Below are 20289 nucleotides of genomic sequence, written 5' to 3'. Positions count from 1 at the left end.
TATACGCGAGGACTTATGTTTCCTCCGACTGCCAATATAACATACTTGTTTCTAACCGCAGACAGCTTTCGAAGGTCATGTGCTATAAAATAAGCATATCGACTGATGGAGAAATACTTACACTCGTTTTATAAAAAAGGTCTTTCGCGTAAACTTAGGTTCTATAATAATTTTGAGGCTCGTTTAGTATGGGGATTGGATTGAAAATGATCTCTCTCTAATTTCAAGGTCTCTTGAGGTGTGAGAAATGAAAATTTATGACTAACTAGATGGTAGAAGATGGATTACACTCGAAGAAAACTCCCCCATTCCAATCCTCTCCTAAAAGTAAAAGTTTTCTTTCATGTTTAATCCTCTTCCAATCCCCCTCAAATGAAAAGTCATTCACTTTTATATTCAATATACCTTAAAAATATGGAGTTATCCATCTCAACCCAATTCTGCATATCAAACAAGAATGCGTGCGGTCATATACCTGTGAATTTGATTACCGGAGCTGAGATTAAAATATTAAATCACATCTATTTACTCTTCAATCATAATATCCAATTCAAAGTAAATGTGAAAGATTCGTGTCATGAAACGGGAAAGAAAGGATACTCTCTGTATGACAAGCAGCCCAATATGAAAGATGGGTAAATCGCCAAAATGGTTCCTGAGATTTGCATAACTCATCACTTTGGTCTATGAGATTCCAAATCAATAAAAGTGGTCTCTTGAGATTGTCCACCATCCATCCGTTAAAAACTCCGTTAAATGTTCTGGAGCTCTTGGCCGGAAGCTTGGACAATTTTCAAAGCTTCGTAACTCAATCGTTTTTATCCAGTTTTCGGCGAGTTTTCAAGTTTTCATTCGGAACAGTCAACTTTGAGGCTATTTTCCAGCCATCTCTAGCAACCATTGGGCTTTGAAATATGTATAATCTTATTTTACACTTTCCTATCTTTATTTTGATATATTATGGGTCGAATTTGATTAAGAAACGATTGAGTTACGAACCTTTGAAAATTATCCAAACTTCCTGTCAAAAGCTCCAGGACACTTAAAGGAATTTTTAACGGAATAACCAAAATGATGGAGGGTGGACAACCTCAGGGATCACTTTTATTGATTTGGAATCTCAATGATCAAAGTGATGAGTTATGCAAATCTCAATGACCATTTTAATGATTTACCCATGAAAGATTTGAAGCACCAATTTACAATTGTGACATTGACAAATGACAATACATTAGGGTTATATATATATATATATATATATATATATATATATATATATATTATGGATTTCTAATTTTTCTTCATTAGTATATTTACTTCTGAAGATATTTCGTCGAGGGACATTTTCTAAGGCTTCTATGTCTCTACAGAGTTTTTTACGATCATATTTAAAAGGTTCTTGTCTAGTTAAACTCAATAGTTGATGATGGACTGGTTCTGCCTCAAAGTCAGAAGCAGTTGGGGATGTTTGTTCTTCCTTAGTGGGAATGGATGGGGTGTGATAGGTAGGCTGGACAACTTGAGCGTTTGTCTCAAGTGATTGAAGTTTGAAATGTAAAAGGTCATTTATTAATTCTTGTTGGGTGACTGATGAGCCTGTATCTACTGATTTTAATTTCCTATTAGCTAGGGAATTGATTAATTCTTGGTCTCGACCTTGCCTATCGTTTGGCATAGATCCAGAGAAAGAATTCCTATTGGAAGTAAAGGATTTAAGAGATCGATTAGAATCACAGGATTTTCTAGCAGGACGGTCAAAATTAATTTTTACCGTACCGTCAAAGTATTGTTCTACATTGTCTAAATTAACTAGACTATTTTGGATGGCTACTGGCCGACTCTCGTTTATTAGACACCAATCTGAAGGGAGATTGATTTCTGACCACCTAATGGTTCGAGGTATCTTAATATTGGCATTCTCTTGATCGGTCTGGATCAAGAGAGTATGATCCTTCGGACTTTTGGTTAAAGCCTGAAAGTTCATATTTGTGCCAGTGACTTTATAATAAATTCTGTAAATTAAGGCCAAAGGTTGGGTTCCTTCAAGGACTTTGTATCCTGAAGTTTTGATATTTAATGTAAGTGCTTTTAACATATGTGGGTCAGATAGACTTATGGTAAGATCTGGAAAGCAGTCAAAGTGGATAGGTCCATTACAGAGGTTGGATTCAACCATTCCAAGTATGCTATCACTGAAGTCAGTGAATCTAGCATCTCGGAGACATAAGAGGATAGAGGTATTAAGGCCTCTACGTGTTAATGGTTTGGCAGCAATTTGCACTAAACCTATATGGATATAATTATGACCATCTTTCCTATGGGAATTAATTTGTTCTGGGGTGAATAGTTGACAAGTTTCATGATCTTTACTAAGAGCATAAGCTTGTTCAACCGTTTTGACATGGTGTTCTGTTTTAAAAGAGGCGAATGCCCATTTCTTTTTATAAATATTTTTGGAAGATATTTTTGGAATATTCCATTCAGCAAAATCTAGACTACTGTCTGTTTGAAATTCAAATTTTTGTTCTTCATTGACAATGTCAGGTATTGTTCCTATATTTGATCTAGAGCTAGTGCTGGCCATAGAATTAGATCTAAACAATCTACTCATACTAATAAATTCAGACAATCAAAATACAGAAACCTTAACAGAAAATCTTACTAGTGACTCTAAACACCAAGCTCTCTGGGTCATGCGCGCCGCTCAGGCCCTATCCTCCGGGACTTACTGTTTGGGTGACGCCTTACTGCTCAGACCTTATGGAGATCAGAAGACACTAAGAAGGTTAAACTGAAAAGATTAACTATAAAAAGACTGAATAAATCTAAAGGTATAAACAGAGTATTCAGATACTAATGGTATAACCAACCACTTGGCTCTGATACCAAATGGGGGCGGAAGCAGATATCCCAAATGAGACAGAGAGACTCTATATACATGATGATATAATATCTGGGATGAGGACGGAAAATAAATCCGATAGGAACAGAAAGTATAATGAATATGCATAACACGTTATGAAACATTCTTGAATTATACATAATGAAAATAATGAATTAAAATTAATGATGCTGATATTCGATTGAAAATATATTTACTGAAAATAGAAGGACTTATAAACAAACGTTTTGTCTACTGACAATTTAGGAGAGGAACATGGAGCTCGCAGGCATCCTTAGTTGATAATTAAAATTTTAAAATACAAGTGTTTGAAGTATTACAAATATGAGGACTCTGTTCAAAATGAATACGCAGAGTTTTCCTCTCTGAAAAATCCTGCCTTTCCCATGAAGCCTAAGCGTCCTTATAAGGATGAGGGAGGTGAACCTGAATCATTGAAGAATGGAAGCGGGATCCCCGCTATGCATGTGCTCCTGCTGTAAAGAGGTCGAAAGCAGAAGATGCTGTCAGGGACAGTGACTTTCACGAGGGTGAATAATGTGGAGGCAATGATGGATGAATAGTGTTTGTACCATACTTGACCAATCCCGAAACTACCGAGCACCGGCCAACGCTATACTGTCAAGGACCCAGAAGAGTTCCCCTCCGACCAGGAGGCCAATCACTACTCGACACGTGTCAAGATTAGAAGCCAATCAGAGCGCAGCACGTGTCGACATCAAGAACCAATCATAACATGACACATGTCAATGTGACAAAGCTACAAGTTTTTCTATAAATAGGGGTCATTCCCCCACAATATTGCCTAATGCCATTTTGTGTTAAATCATTCACAAGAACTCACTAAATTGAGAGCTTGATCCTTTGTACTTGTGTAAGCCCTTCACTACTAATAAGAACTCCTCTACTCCGTGGACGTAGCCAATCTGGGTGAACCACGTACATCCTGTGTTTGCTTCTCTGTCTCTATTCATTTACGTACTTATCCTCACTAGTGACTGAAGCAACCAAGCAACCAAGCGAAGGACACAAAACCTGACACTTTCTGTTGTACCAAAGTCTTCGCTGATTTTGTGCATCAACATTTGGCGCCGTCTGTGGGAAACGACACTTATTCCTACTCTCTTCAGCTGTGTCAAGCTGGTTTCTATCATTCGTACACTTTCTTTTGACCAGGCATCCCTCTCCAACATGGGAAGCGAAGGAAGCCACAGCACACAGAATGACACCCCCCTTGCACATAGTGCGAAACAACGAAAGAAGGAAGGAAAACGAGTTCTTCTTCAAGCTAAAGTCGATGAGTTGGAAGCTCAGAACAACAAGATAGCAATGAGGAATGAGGTCCTCCAGGAGCAATATGAGAAGCTCTTCGAGACACTCCACGAAGCTAGGCAAGCTCAGACACGCGAGCTTGTTGCCCCCGTGGAAGTCAACCATCAACTAGGTGCCCTCCAACATGGAGGGTCACATGCATTCGACATAGATATCCCTGATAGGGAACAGATTACCCCTCGACTTGATAATCAACATGAGGCTTCTCTTAACCCAGTTGCTTCGACCCGAACCATGAGAAGTGGAGGGAGACACCTCTTTGCTGAAGGGGAGGGAAGTATCAAAAGCCTAACTGGGATCCGATATGTTTCTACCCTGAGGAAGAAAGAGGCATCATCTACCCTCATAACGACCCATTGATCGTGGAGGCTCACATAGCCAACTTTGATGTTCGACGAATCCTCGTAGACACAGGGGCTTCGGTCAATATCATGTTTGCCGAAGCTTTCAAGGCACTCAGTGTAGCTGAACACTTGCTCGATCGCTCGATTTCTCCTCTGATAAGCTTCTCCGGTGATATCGTGCAACCCTTAGGGAGCATACATTTACCCTTTACTATTGGTACAGGCCCTTACACGGCTACCATTACCACTAACTTCCTAGTGGTTGACTGCCCAACGGCATACAATGTCATCTTTGGGCGCACAGGCATCAATGATCTCAAGGCTATGGTATCCACGCATATGCTGTTGATGAAATTTCCAACCCCCCATGGCAACGGCTACATCAGAGGAGATCAGCTTAGTGCACGATCATGTTACAACACTTCAGTTAAGCAACAACACTTGCCCGGACCCAAGGAAACCCTGTCTGTACATGACCAAGTCACAAAGACCAGCCTAGATGAAGCGAACTTGGATCTTCCTGATAGCAACAATCAACCCGATGATCCTCGAGATGACTCTTTCACCCAGCAAGCCCAACCTGCTGAAGAGTTGGAGAAGGTACCTATCTCAAGAGATTATCCAGATCGCATGGTGAAGATTGGCACCACATTGTCACCACCCCTTCGGTTAGCATTGATATCTTTTTTGAAAGAGAACACTGAAGTCTTCGCCTGGTCATACGAGGACATGCCAGGCATCTCTCCCGATGTCATCTGTCATCGTTTGAGTATTGACCCCAAGATCAAGCCGGTGAGACAGAAGCGAAGATCTTATGACGCTGAACGATACGAGGCAATGAAAGCAGAAGTTGAAAAACTCAAAGGCATAGGCTTTGTCCGCGAAGTCAATTACCCGACATGGGTAGCAAATGTGGTCCTTGTTAAGAAAAATCCGACCAAAGAAAGTCTTTTGCTTCAAAAGGTCTTGTGGAGAATGTGTGTTGACTACACCGACCTAAACAAAGGGTGTCCGAAAGATAGCTTCCCTCTTCCTCTTATTGACAGACTTATAGACTCTACGGCCGGGTGTGAACTCCTGAGCTTCATGGATGCTTACTCAGGATACAACCAAATCCTCATGAACCCTTCGGATCAAGAACACACAGCCTTCACTACCGACAGAGGACTATACTGCTATAAAGTCATGTCTTTCGGCCTAAAGAATGCAGGAGCGACTTATCCGAGACTAGTCAACTCAATGTTCGCCGAGCAGATTGGGAAGAGCATGGAAGTTTACGTTGATGATATGTTAGTCAAGAGCAAACATGCTGACCAACACATCACCAACCTATCTGAAACTTTCACTATTTTGAAGAGGTATCGAATGAGGTTAAACCCCAACAAATGTGCCTTCGGCGTAGGCTCTGGCAAATTCTTAGGTTTCATGATTAGCCAACGAGGCATTGAAGCTAATCCCGAGAAGATCAAAGCAATCCTCGACATGAAGGAACCGGTAACTTCAAAGGACATCCAGCGCCTTACTGGCAAGGTGGCAGCCTTAACCAGGTTCATCTCTAAGGCCACAGACAGATGTGCTCCTTTCTTCAAAGCACTCAAGGGAAATAAGAAGTACATTACATGGACGGAGGAATGTGCCAAGGCATTCAGGAACCTCAAAGAGTACATGAGTAAAGCCCCTCTGCTCTCCAAACCAGAAGTTGGTGACACTCTCATCATCTATCTATCGGTTTTGGCTTCAGCAGTTAGTTCTGTTCTTATTCGAATGGACAGTGGTGTCGAACGGCCCGTCTACTACGCTAGCAAGGCCCTACAAGATGCGGAGACACGATACTCCAACATTGAGAAATTAGCTCTAGCATTGGTCATGTCTGCTCGAAAACTCCGTCCTTACTTCCAAGCGCACTCCATCATCGTGCTTACCAATTATCCTCTTCGACAGATACTCCAAAGTCCTGACACTTCAGGGCGAATGATCAAATGGGCAATAGCGTTGGGTGAGTTTGACATCTCCTACCAACCAAAGCCAGCTGAGAAGGGCCAAGCAGTGGCAGACTTCATTGCCGACTTCACATATCCGGTTGACATTGCTTCTACACCCCCCGGAAGCTCAGAAGATAGAACCAACAACCCCAGCATGGAGTCTGTATGTTGATGGCTCATCCAACCAACAGGGCTGTGGAGCGGGACTAGTCTTGACTACGCCCGACAAAGTAGCAATAGATTATGCTCTTCGTTTCAAATTCAAGGCATCAAACAATGAGGCCGAGTATGAAGCCCTTCTAGCAGGATTACGTTTGGCCAAACACCTCGGGGTTAAACAAATTGATATTTTCAGTGACTCCCAATTAGTGGTCAACCAGGTTACCAACAACTTTGATGCTAAGGACAGCTCCATGGCAGCATATCTTGCGCAAACACAACTTTTGCTCAAGCACTTCCACTACCAGATCACCCAAGTTCCTCGAGCGGCAAACAGTCATGCAGACGCCCTGGCTCGCCTCGCCTCAGCTGTGGAAGACAAGATTGGAAGAAAAATTCATGTCGAACTGTTGGCAACACCAAGCACCATGGCCGCAGAAGTATGCAACTTACAACAGGGGGATAGTTGGATCACCCCGATCTATAATTTCCTTGCTCATGGCACCCTCCCAAATGATAAAGTCCAGGCTAAGCAAATTCGATACAAGTCTACCCGCTACCTGATCCTCAATGATCAACTCTATAAGCGAGGTTTTAGCCTGCCATACTTAAGGTGTCTTACGCCTGCCGAGGCGGAAATCGTCATTCGGGAAATACATGAGGGAGTCTGTGGAGATCATGCTGGATCTCGGTCCCTAGCACACAAGACTTTTCGCCAAGGATATTACTGGCCAACACTCCACCAGGATGCCATCAAAGTATCCCGCTCATGTGACAAATGTCAACGATATGCGACTATTCCTCATTCCCCTCCAGAGCCTCTTACTCTTATGATCAGCCCTTGGCCCTTCGCCCAGTGGGGACTTGATTTGATCGGCCCAATGCCGGCAGGGAAAGGCAAAGTCTGTTACGCAGTCGTTGCAGTGGACTACTTCACAAAGTGGGCCGAAGTAGAACCCTTGGCAACCATTACTGAGGCAAAGATAGAAGACTTCGTGTGGACGAACATCCTTTGTAGATTCGGCATTCCCAATGCGATAGTCACTGACAATGGGCGACAGTTCGACAACAAGAAGTTCAGGTTGTTCTGCTCTAAGTTCAACATCAACTTATGCTTTGCCTCTCCAGCTCATCCCCAGTCTAATGGACAAGTTGAGGCCATCAACAAAATAATCAAGCGCACTTTGAAAACCAGCTTGGACAAAGCTAAAGGCTGTTGGCCAGAATTTGTACCCCAAGTTCTTTGGTCATATCGCACTTCATATCGGACTTCAACAGGAGAAACTCCATTCTCACTTGCCTTTGGCACAGAGGCGGTTGTCCCTGTTGAGCTCGAGCAAGCAACATTCCGAGTCCAGAACTACATTCAAAGTGAAAATGACAAACAACTCACCCTCAACTTGGATTTAGTCGAGGAACACAGAAACCAAGCTCACTTGAGGAATGTCGCCCACAAGCAGCGCATCTCCAACTATTATGACTCTAGGGTCAAGCCTCGCTCTTTCAAAATAGGAGACTGGGTCTTAAAGAAAAGATTACTCTGCGACAGAGTCCCGAGTGAAGGCACACTTAGTCCAAACTGGGATGGACCGTATCAAGTCATTGGCATCAGTCGCCCTGGCTCTTACACACTTAGAAGCTCCGATGGCAAGACCCTTGGCCATCCATGGAACGCTGATCACTTGAAGTACTACTACAAATAGACTCACGATGTACAAGTGTTGAGCTATAGCCGTTCGGCATCCTATGTAATGAAGGCCATTTGGCAATGAATTCAATAAAGAGGTAATTTAGCCAACTCAGCCCTCACTCTTTTACATTCATAGCAAGCGATGCCGGAACCCTTCTCAATCAGAAAGCAATCCGTCTTCCACAGTCACTACAAAACAAGCAAATGAAGACCGTGTCAAGCGCCCAAAAAAAAAAAAAAAAAACAGCTTCATCCAAAAAGCTTCACCCGAAAAGCTTCACCTCCAAAACTTCACCCACAAAGCTTCACCTAAAAAGCTTCACCCAAAAAGCTTCACCCGAAAAGCTTCACCTCCAAAGCTTTACCCACAAAGCTTCACCTAAAAAGCTTCACCCACAAAGCTTCACCATCAAAGCTTCACCCAGAAAGCTTCATCTACAAAGCTTCACCATCAAAGCTTCACCTCGAAAGCTTCATCTACAAAGCTTCAACACCAAAGCTTCACCTACAAAGCTTCAACACAAAACCTTGCTCCAAATAAACAAATTTTGTTCACAAAACCCAAGATGCCCTTGAACTTGTACAAAAACACTTGGGTAAACATAAACATTTTTTGTTTTACACCCACAAGGGCCCAAAATTTTCCTTCTTATTTATTCACTTATATATGTTCCCAAACATATTATAATAGATCCAACAACAAGCCAAAGTCCCAAGTTTCATAATGGACAAAAGTACAAGCAATTCATCAATAATGAAGGTGCTACAAAAATTGGAATCTGCCCCAAAATAGAAATCCAACCCAAGAGACTTTTTCTCTCTCTCCCTCTTCCGCCTCCTTTCATCTATCAAATTTCTGCAACCTCTGCTCTTCTCCAATGGAGCTGAATTTTGGACACCCTATAGTTCTTGAGCATATGAACAACTTTCAAGAAGGAACCATTTCTGTTTGAGCGACGGAAATTAAAGTGTTGAAGCTCCAAACATGACAGTCGGATTCTTGCAGATTTCGAAGCTGCTGTGATGTTTCGAAGATCTGGAAATATTTAACCATTAGTTCATTCTGAATTTTTGATATGTTATGAAAGAGACGATGAGGAACAACTTCAATGAAGAAAGCATGCCGATCTGAACAATAGAAAATGGAGTTTCGAAGCTCACAACAAATCTGACGGGTTGACAGAAAAATAATAACCAGTCATTCATCATACCTGGATTTCTGGAGTTATACTGCTCCGAGGGATCTCAAATTTGGATATGTTGTAGTTCACGAGCTGAGGAACAACTTCAATGAAGAAAGCATACCGATCTGAACAAGAGAAAATGGAGTTTCGAAGCTCACAACAAATCTGACGGGTTGACAGAAAAATAATAACCAGTCATTCATCATACCTGGATTTCTGGAGTTATACTGCTCCGAGGGATCTCAAATTTGGATATGTTGTAGTTCACAAGCTGAGGAACAACTTCGATGAAGAAAGTATGTTGATATGAACAAGAGAAAATGGAGTTTCGAAGCTCACAACAAGTCTGACGGATTAACAGAACATTGATGAACAGTTACTCATCATACTTGAATTTCTGAAGTTGTACTACTCCGATGGATCTCAAATTTGGATATGTTGTAGTTCACAAGATAAGGAAAAACTTTCATGAAGACGACTTTGCAATCTGAGCTATAGAGAAAGGTGTTATCTTGCATCCACTCAGGCTGATTAGTGGAAACGAAAAGCAATTCCACCAAAGAAAAGATGAAAAAGAGAGAAAAGCTACTAATTGCACTTGATCTTGTCTAGTCAATAGCATGCAGCATCAAACACACAAAAGTTGGAAATATTTTTAGATAAAGCATATACGAATGTGTGACATCGAAACAAGAATTCGTTACTTTGACAAATTAGTAACACGCGAGACACCTCATTCGGCAACTCTCTTCGCCTAAAGACTTGGGGGACTCCCACCATATGCTACTGCACCTTGATACTCGGCAGTCTCACAACCACTCAGTGACTTGGATTTTTCAAGTCTCCAACCGAGAAGTTTTCCTCACTCGGGAAATTAAGGGAACACTACCTCAAACTACATGCTTCACTCACAAAGCTTCAACAATACAGGTTTCAACAAAAGCAAAAATTCAAAGAACTTTATGAAGAAGGTTTTGGTGTATTTAACACAATATGTTGAAATGAAGCAAAGCTTATTTATTAATATTTTCGATAAGCCACAAATATGTACATATACATGAGTCAAAATAAACAAACAAAAGGGAGCCTTCACAAAGGTTGCTTAGGGGAAGTCTCAGCAGTCGGTAGAGCCCCAGAAAGAGAAAGCACCGGAGGGTGGTTATCCGGAGCCTCAGTGCTTGACAAAACCCCAGAAGGAGGAGGCATTGGAGGTTCATCATTTGAGGCTTCATTACCAGGTACAGCCCCAGAGGACGAAGGCAATAAATGCCTTTGGAACAAACCCACAAACCGCTGATGATCAAGTAAAACCTTACCATCAGATTCCTTCATCTGGTCAAGCTTCCTCTTCATGTTTGTAGCATAGTCATGGGCGAGCCGGTGCAACTGCTTATTCTCATGCTTGAGCCCTCTAATCTCCTGTTTGAGACTCATCACTTCAGCAGCCAATGATTCAACTTGGCGGGTTCAAACAAATAGGCGTTGGGCCATATTAGACACAGAACCTGCACACTGAACACTAAGAGCCAGAGAGTCCTTAACAGCCAACTCATCAGACCGTTTGGAAAGTAGTCTGTTATCTTTGGGAGTGAGAAGGTTCCTGGCCACCACTGCAGCGGTCATATCATTCTTCATCACAGAATCCCCAACGGTAAGAGGACCAGTAGGGGATATGAAGGATGGGCGCCATATGTTGTCTGGAGAAGGCGTGGCTGTCTCTTCTCCAAGTTTCAGGTCAAAACGACGGTCGGAGGGTCCAGACATTTTCAAATGTGTTGAAGAAGGAAGAGGTCAAACAAATCAAGATCTTAGAAGTGCAAGAAATGAGCTTCTACTGGTAGAGATTCAAGTGTGCTGTGGAACTTAATGTCAGCCTCTATAAAAATCTGCACTCGACGGAGCTTCAGAAATCGAAGAGGCGTTTGCTTTCTCAAAAGCTGGGCTGCTCAGAGACCACGAGGGCCGATCTCAGAAATCGAAGAGGCGTTTGCTTTCTCAAAAGCTGGGCTGCTCAGAGACCACGAGGGCCGATCTCAGAAATCGAAGAAGCACCTGCTTTTTCAGCCTCGTCAGCACCTGTCACATGCACAATCAGCTTTGCGGAAATTACGGGCACCCTGTCGAAGATTTCTGGTGAAGTAGAAAGCACGTGAATCTTACTGTTCAATCACCGCTCTCCATATGCACCATCAACTCCTCGGGTACCACATATAACTTTGTCAAAGATCTCTGACAAAGTTTAGGCACGAGAATTTCGAAGTTCCAGCTACCCTACTATTACCCATAAGGGTAAAGGAACATCACCACTGCTTGACAACTGGAAAGTCCCTATGTGTGTCGACCTCCGTGTTTTGCGGCAAGACAGGTTGGCAAGAACGTCCAACCTTTACTCACATTCGAGAAAAGACTCCCAACATAATTACTTTCTCAAAAACCGGAGTAGCACCGCTTTCCGAATCTCGAGAGTCAGATCCTCGACGGGATTGCTTGTTCGAAAACCGAAGAAGCACAACTCTCAGAACTTCGAGAGCCAGATTTCCTTAGATAAAGCTTGTCTGTAATCTTCACACGTAATATCAGCTTTCCAGATACCACATACCACTTTTTCAAAGTGATCTGACAAAATTAAAACACGTGAAGCTGGCAGCTCCCACTACATTGCTGTGACCAAGAAGGGTAAAGGAATAGCATTACTACTTGTTATTGGGAAATCCCTATATACATTGACATCCCTCCTCAACGGACAGGCAAACCTGCAAAAATGCTCAACCCTTTCTCGCATTCGAAAATGCACCCTCAACATAACCTCTCGAAATATTCAGCTTTATTTCCCCCCGATAATACCTCAGCAAATAAGCCACACCAAGAACAAGAGTATCTCATATCATCAGGGTCGAAAGCAAGAGTATCCCATATCATGCTTTCTCCCTATCTTTGTCTTTGTCCTTGTCCACACCTGCAGGACAAGGAGAAAGAGAGCAGTCAGTCGGAACCTGAAATCAAACCTCCAATTTGAAACTGACTGCCTGGAGCCTTTGCCTGGTTGCTTACTTAGCATTGCTCTCGAGTACTCATCCTCAACTGCTGTCAAGGTCACGAATTCCACCGGCAAATACCTCATGACAGTTGATCAGATATTGGCTCTTTACACTGAAGCTGCCAAGCGTGGATGAGTCACTATGAAGGAATGTTCTGAAGGACCATTTAAATGCAAAGGTTGCACACCACTTCTGCCATGCAAAAGATTGAAGCAGAAGGTTCAACGGTGAGCTGAAACAGATCACTACAGCACGACACCTTTCCATACCACATTCATTATTCCGTCAACAGCAAAAGTATCCCATATCATCAAGGTCGAACGTACTCTAGATTTGATGGACTTGTTTTGACCCTCAAATTTTTGAGTTGGCCTTATACTCTGAAGGGCACCAGAAAACCCTCCAGCACAGTTCAAGAATAAGCCTGTGGAAAGTTACTTCTTCAAAAGCAAAAGTATCTCATATCATCTCTTATCCATTTGCTTCTCCTTATCCTGGCAGTTGAATGAGAGACAAGGAGAATGAGAACAATCAACCGGAAGCCGAAGTCAAACCTCTGATCCTGGGTTGCTTACTTGGAAGTTTGACTGCTTACCTTGTCTATCACCTCTTTCGGCAGATCTCCTAGCTCGGCGACTTGGGGGACTCCTACTATAGGGTTTGTATCACACTTGACTAAGCCCGAAACTACAACTAAGCTTCAAGTGAAATTGATACATTACCTTGTGCGTCAACATCAGCTAAATACACCATTCCCGGATGGAGGAAAAGTACTTCCAGAGAAGGGCAGATGAAGATCAGACCACACTTCGGTACTTAGAAGTTTCGTGATTACTCAAGGGATTGGATCTTGCAAGTCCCCAACCGAGGAGTTTCCCTCACTCGGGAACTTAGGGGAGCACTGTTTGTACCATACTTGACCAATCCCGAAACTACCGAGCACCGGCCAACGCTATACTGTCAAGGACCCAGAAGAGTTCCCCTCCGACCAGGAGGCCAATCACTACTCGACACGTGTCAAGATTAGAAGCCAATCAGAGCGCAGCACGTGTCGACATCAAGAACCAATCATAACATGACACATGTCAATGTGACAAAGCTACAAGCTTTTCTATAAATAGGGGTCATTCCCCCACAATATTGCCTAATGCCATTTTGTGTTAAATCATTCACAAGAACTCACTAAATTGAGAGCTTGATCCTTTGTACTTGTGTAAGCCCTTCACTACTAATAAGAACTCCTCTACTCCGTGGACGTAGCCAATCTGGGTGAACCACGTACATCCTGTGTTTGCTTCTCTGTCTCTATTCATTTACGTACTTATCCTCACTAGTGACTGAAGCAACCAAGCAACCAAGCGAAGGTCACAAAACCTGACACTTTCTGTTGTACCAAAGTCTTCGCTGATTTTGTGCATCAACAAATAGTAAAAGTGATTTTACTATTCATGAATAGTGCCATGTCTGCTACTGCTACTTCATGTCTGCTACTGCTGCTTTCACATGCGGCTGATATTGCTTCTTCATGATTCGAAATACAAAATACAGAATACAAATACAAAATACCATACTGGGTCTAAGTACAATGTATCGAACTGAGGCTACATTCGTACAAATTGGAAATTCCTATACATGCTATTACAGTTAAAATTCATATGGATCTTGAGAATCAGGCGGGAAAATATTTCCTTGTGTGGCTACTGCGCACTGAGATGAAGCATCTGAAGAGTTGTCGGAGTCCGAACTATCTTCATTTTCTTCTTGCAATTCCTTCATGAGGATTTTGGCTAGAGCCTTGAGCTTTGATGACTTCTTTTTCTTCGAACTGCCTGAAGATTTGGATGACTTGGCCTTGCCCTTGAGAGAGGAAGAAGGACTGATGTCCGATAATGACTCGATTTCTTCCTTGGTTGGTTCTGGTAAAGCCGTTGCTGGAGGAGCTACTACTGCAGGTACTGAGATTGGATTTGAGGGAAAATCCCTGAGAACCACATCAATGATCTTCTGATGATTGAATTTGTCCCACCATTTGATCATTCTTTGTCGAAAGACTTGATTGGATTCAATCTCGTAGTTCCAACGGAGGATCCAAGGGACCTTGTACTTAGCTATGAATAAGGCAAACAGGGGAATGCCTTCATCAAAACGGGTTCTATCGAATTTCTTCTGGAATGTACTTGATAAGATTTGTTTGAATTCATCTGGTATGAGATCGGAGATTAGACCATGATCTGACCACCATCGAGGAAACCATGCAGGGAAAATCAATTTGAAACTTCTATCAAAGGTTATAAACCATGAATGGCTAAAATCTTCTGATTGGTGTAAGAAAATGTTAGACCAGGCTTGGATGTAATCAAAATAAGTATAGTGATTTGAATGGCTAGGGAAAGTGGTACTTCTGAAGGGTTTAGGCTGAAATAAGGGTATTCCCCATTCTGATTCAATCAAGAATTTATTAATGGTAAGGGAATGATATAGGATTCTATTTTGATTACCCGGGGTTTTGTCAAAAATAGGTTTTATGGTGATGGATGCAGTCTCATTGAGAATAGTGGTATAGTATTTGAGGGTTTTGTGAAATTCACTTGGCTGAAAATGGGAGTTGGTTGGAAACATCTTTTTGGCAATGACCTCAGGTGTTTTCAGATGTTTGTAGTTGAAGGGGATGCTGAATAGGTATTCTTTGGAAGGTTTAATAACATAAGGAGATGTTTTGGTATAGCTTACAGAGGGGGATGGCGATTGCCTGTAGGTAGAGGAGAAAGGATCATACTGGTTTACTAACGTTGTTTGGTAGTTTGGTCGGATATTTCCTAGAGTTGATCCTAATGGAGTAAATCTATTGGTAATGGCTAAGGCTGAGGAACCGGGAATAGGTTCCTGTTTTGGTGGCGGTAATGAGGCAGGAAGTCTCCTTTGTTGGCTACTGCCTTGTGGAGAAGTGGTGTTTTTATTAGACATGTTTCCCCTGCAAAAATTCTCTGGTTAGGAAATCAGGAATGCAGTTATGGCTACCTTTAATGTATTCAATTTCAAAATCAAAGATTGATAATATGGCTTGCCATCGTTCAAAAATCTGTTTTGATGCAATGTTTTGAACATCTTTTTGTAAAACATGTTTTGCAGGTTTGCAATCGACTCGAATAAGAAATTTTTGATTTAATAAATCATCTTGAAATTTACTAATGCATAATACTATAGATAATATTTCTTTCTTAATAGTACTGTAATTAATTTGAGCAGGATTCCATACATCTGAATGGAAACGAACAATTTGTTCAGGTGATCCGGAGGAAATTTGCTGTTTGAGGATACCTCCATAATATATATATATATATATATATATATATATATATATATATATATATATATATATATATATATATATAGCACCTGTATGATTGAGTGGCTTCAAAGCAGAATTTAGATTCAGACCCGATTTGTCATTTCATAGAAAATAAAAGAATTTTGGGAAACAAAATGTATAACAAAAACCATGGCAAATATGGCGTGTAAGGTCATATCACGTGACTATATAAACTTCCAAAAGAAATGATACCATTAATTCTCACCTGTTGCCTTTAGTCCATACTAATAAAGGAGCCCGCGCGATGCTACGGGTTTTAAAACTATTAGGCATAACAAAAACAGTTGGTGCAAAGTTGTAATGAATAGTTTGAAACGAACAGTTTCTTGACTTGTTCATGCTTCGGTAAATAATATTCATCAGCATATGTATAAACCAAACTAAATTTATTAATTTAAAAAATTATTTGCTTCCTCTGCCCAACCCAAATTAATTCATACAAAATTTGCACAACACAAATTAAGAGATCAAACCAAATCTACACAATTCAAATAAGAGATCAAACCAAGCTAATATTTTCCTTTTGGAAAAAGCAGCATACTTTTGGGAGAAAAGTGAGGTAATTAGTAGTGTACCACTAATCAGACCCCTGTAAATCAGGTTGGCCTTAATTGATCAAACCGCACCTGCTTTCTGAAATTCTGAAATATCTATCAAAATGAAATCACACAAAATCAAATTTGAAAAACAAACCATACTAATTCAAATAAGAAATACACAGTTCCCAAATAAAGAGCATGGTTCAAGTTAGTGATTTGATTTAGGCACACAATGCAATAGCAACCTATCTATTTATATAAATTAAAAATATTTAAATATATATTTCAATAATGTTTACAGTTATTCTCTACTGTAAGCAATTATTTTTGTTTAACAAAGTTAATTATTTTGTAAGCAATTATTTGTTTACAAATTCAAAAGTGATTTATTCACTTAAGTTCCTAATCAGAATAACATAAACATTCACATTAATAAAGAACTTGGAAAATGGTATGGACCTCCAAATGTTTACATCTTCTCATCTTGTCTAAAAATAAAACACCACATATGGGTTCTTCCATTGGATGAACACTTCATTTTCTATATTCTATTGGGTTCACTTTCTTTTTATTTTTTTTCATTTTTACCATACTAATCTGTGCATCAGTATGCCTTAACCTTTGACTCCCTATATGCACCTACTTTATTACCCTCTCTCTCCAGCTTTCCTTTTAAATAGGTTATCATAAACCCATGCTCACTTTCACCCAACAACAAAAGAAACAGAGGAGAAAGGAAGACACCACATTTAATTAATTCATGATTCGGTTTAATTAGCTTTGATTGAACTGGAAAACCTAAATCCTAATCTCTATATAACAACCTGCATTTAAACTATCAAGTGATTTAAACTGCATTAGGCTAATTATTTTCAAATTTAAACTCACAACCATTACAAAGAGTTGTAAGCATCACAATGCATAATTGAAATATTAAAAGAATAATAAATCTCTCCCCACCTAAAACAGTCAGATTCTCATTTTCATCCAAGGCCCCAATGATGTTTAAATACTCTATGGCGTTTTGCACCTGTAAAAGATATCAAGAGACAAAAGGTGAGTTGCAGATGAGCAGCAAAATTTACAAATAAGCACAACATCATTTCAGGAGGAACAATTTAGGGTCAGCCTTGAGCTGCACCTGTGCAGGGTGCAACTAAACCACCATATGCCTCTACGATAACAAACAGACATTAATAAGCATATGCACTGAATGCTAAGGAATTAGCAATCTTTAGCTCTAATCAGTTTAAGAAAGTAACGTTACAATGAAAAGCAAATTACAACAATTCTCAATAAGCTTTCAGATCATTTTAGTTATGACAACTTAAATATTTCCATGTGATCTCAAATAATTGGAGAACCTCACATGATCCATCATCCATGTGATCTCACTTCTTTTTCAAATGGGTAGCCTCCAATCAATCTAATATCTACCGAGTAACACTCAAAGATCAATACTTTAAGCAAAAACATAAGGGGTTTCATTTATTTCGCAAATAAAATCAATGGTTTACATAGAAATTAGAAAAGCTGACCAGTGAGCAAAGAATTCGACTATGGCAGAGGAGGCAGGGGTGTCTCCAAGGACTGCATCGAAGCTGGTGGCGTTCAAATCGACGACGAAGTCGCAAGCTGATGTTCAAATTCCTGATTTTCTGTAATGATATAATGATGTTTGAGTGAAAAGAATAAACATTAGGCTCATTCATATCTCTATCAGTACAATTAATTTGATTAAATCGTCCATAACTTTCTTACAATAAAGCCCTATATTTCTGTTTAACCGCACTAAAAAGCCTGTTTTTCACTCAAGAATCTTGTCAATCCATCTCACCAATAATTTTTCGAAAAAATCACACACATTTTAATCTAACACCAACCAAGGAGTTGTCGAATCGGGAAAAATCAAAAAGAGAAAAAACTTACCCAAAAAATAACAGGACCGCCGGAACCGTCGGTAAATCTGAGACTGACCAAGCAAGGAACCAAACCGTAAAATATCCTCTTAGCCAGGAAAACTCTAGCACAGGAACAGAGCCAACCCAAAACCAAACGGTTACAATTCCATCCAAAATTAATCAAAACACAGAATAAAAATCAAAACACAGCAGTTAGAAAACATACCTCAGTTGTAGAAAATTAACTTCCCAGCGATGCAAAAACAACCGATGCTCAAACGGAAAACAAAATAAAAAATATATAGGACCAAAATCGGTGCAAATCAGACATAAACAAACGCAAAAAATCTCTTGTCTAGGCTTGGAAGCTACGAAATTGAAGAATCTATTCCTCATATTGATTCTACTTGATATATCATTAGTAGGATCGCTAAATCATGAAATTATCCAAAAATCCTATATCGTAGAAAATTGAAAATTACAGGTAATCAAAAGCTCAAGAATTTTACACAGAAGAACTAACTTTCAAATAATTAAATATATATAATTACGGGAGAAACGATACCTGTGTATGGAGGTGCTTCAATGGAGGGGGGAGAGAGAGAGAGAGAGTGGAAGAGAGAGAAGCTCCGAAATCGGGAGGAAGAAGCCGCGAGTAGGTTTTTTATTTTTAGTTGCTTCGGCGAACGAAGAGGTGGAAGAAAAGAAGAAGAAAGAGAGAAACGAAAGATGCTTCCAGCATCTTACGGAACCCAAGGAGGTGAACCCCTTTGATTTTCTTTTGCTAAGCGGGAGAAATGGAGGGTGAATCGGTATTGTAGTTGGTTGCGAGATAGTGACAGAGAAGTCGATGGAAAAGAAGAGTCCAGAAAAGGAAAAGAAGAGCAAGGAAGCAGGTGGAACACCCCAGATTTTTCAGCCTGCTTCCATTTCACCGATGACAAACACGTGTAAAACATGGTGTAATTGAAATTAAACAGACTAAGAAGGGGGCAATTTCGTCAGATCACTGTTACTTTCACTGTTCATCAACAGTGTTCCACAGAATTTTTTTTTAAATTATTATTATTAATAGTAGATGGAGAATTCGAAACTAGTTAACATAATAATTTAGGAAAGATATGTGAGTTTTAAATCTAGGACGTATGGATGGAAATCCAATACATCATCTCGTAGCGATTTTGTCTTTCACCATTGTTATATATGAATTTCCGACATCCAGTATGTCTCTATATTCAACACCACATTTATATCGAATTTCCGGCATCAGATTTCGTCCTTCACCATTGTTAGATCTGGATTTCTTCTATGTTTATCATTTGTCGAATCTATAGTAATGTCCAAGGATTAATTAGTAAGATGTTACTTTATTAAGCATGTTAAAAGATAATGTGACATAGAAGATGTAGATATTGTGTTGATACAGGAGTGATGCGTTGTGTATATAGTTTGTTGACGGTGTTAATACAGCATCGAAACATTGATGTTTCATTGTGATATAATGTTGATATTGCATAAATAATATAGTTGTTATATATATTTTTCCAATATGAGTTAGATATTGTATCTAGACATCTAGATAATTGTGATACCATGTCATTACAATGTGATCCATTGATATGGACATGTTTGATTGATGATGATTATTCCCATTTTTTTATAAAGACAAATTGCAAACCATCTTAAGCAACATAATCCAATCAAAATCAAACGAGCAATATGAACGAAGATATAATCAACTAGCTCTTAGTGTAATAGTACATGTTAAAGAAAGGTCCTAAAACCTTTCTACTAATGTATGTCCCACTTTAGTTATAGCTTGATACAAGATACTTCTCCTCACGTCAT

The 20289-nt window shown here is 40.2% G+C and overlaps 1 protein-coding gene across 11 annotated transcripts; it reads right to left on the bottom strand.

Annotated features, from left to right (window-relative positions):
* Positions 1 to 239: 239 nt before the first annotated feature.
* Positions 240 to 19377, bottom strand: LOC103436311 (uncharacterized). Of its 11 annotated transcripts, XR_011581350.1 has the most exons (10): positions 19007 to 19362; positions 18470 to 18563; positions 18079 to 18198; positions 17910 to 17973; positions 17682 to 17714; positions 17501 to 17570; positions 16577 to 16651; positions 9802 to 15602; positions 9621 to 9718; positions 9041 to 9445 (listed from the first exon to the last, which is right to left on the bottom strand). XR_011581350.1 is itself a non-coding variant. In XM_070822382.1 (6 exons), the coding sequence occupies exons 1-5, from the start codon at positions 18835 to 18837 to the stop codon at positions 16617 to 16619; spliced, it is 489 nt and encodes a 162-aa protein (XP_070678483.1). In that variant the 5' UTR covers positions 18838 to 19365; the 3' UTR covers positions 240 to 475; positions 16577 to 16616. The 11 variants fall into 11 exon arrangements, 3 of the variants coding, with proteins under 3 accessions (XP_070678483.1, XP_070678482.1, XP_070678484.1); XR_011581345.1 differs by lacking the exon at positions 17682 to 17714 and having other exon boundaries at positions 18470 to 19374; XR_011581346.1 differs by lacking the exon at positions 17910 to 17973 and having other exon boundaries at positions 18470 to 19374.
* Positions 19378 to 20289: the final 912 nt, after the last annotated feature.

The sequence above is a fragment of the Malus domestica genome, chromosome 05, assembly GCF_042453785.1.
Source record: "Malus domestica chromosome 05, GDT2T_hap1".
Classification (NCBI taxonomy): Eukaryota; Viridiplantae; Streptophyta; class Magnoliopsida; order Rosales; family Rosaceae; genus Malus; species Malus domestica.
This window is presented reverse-complemented; position numbering and strand designations above follow the sequence as displayed.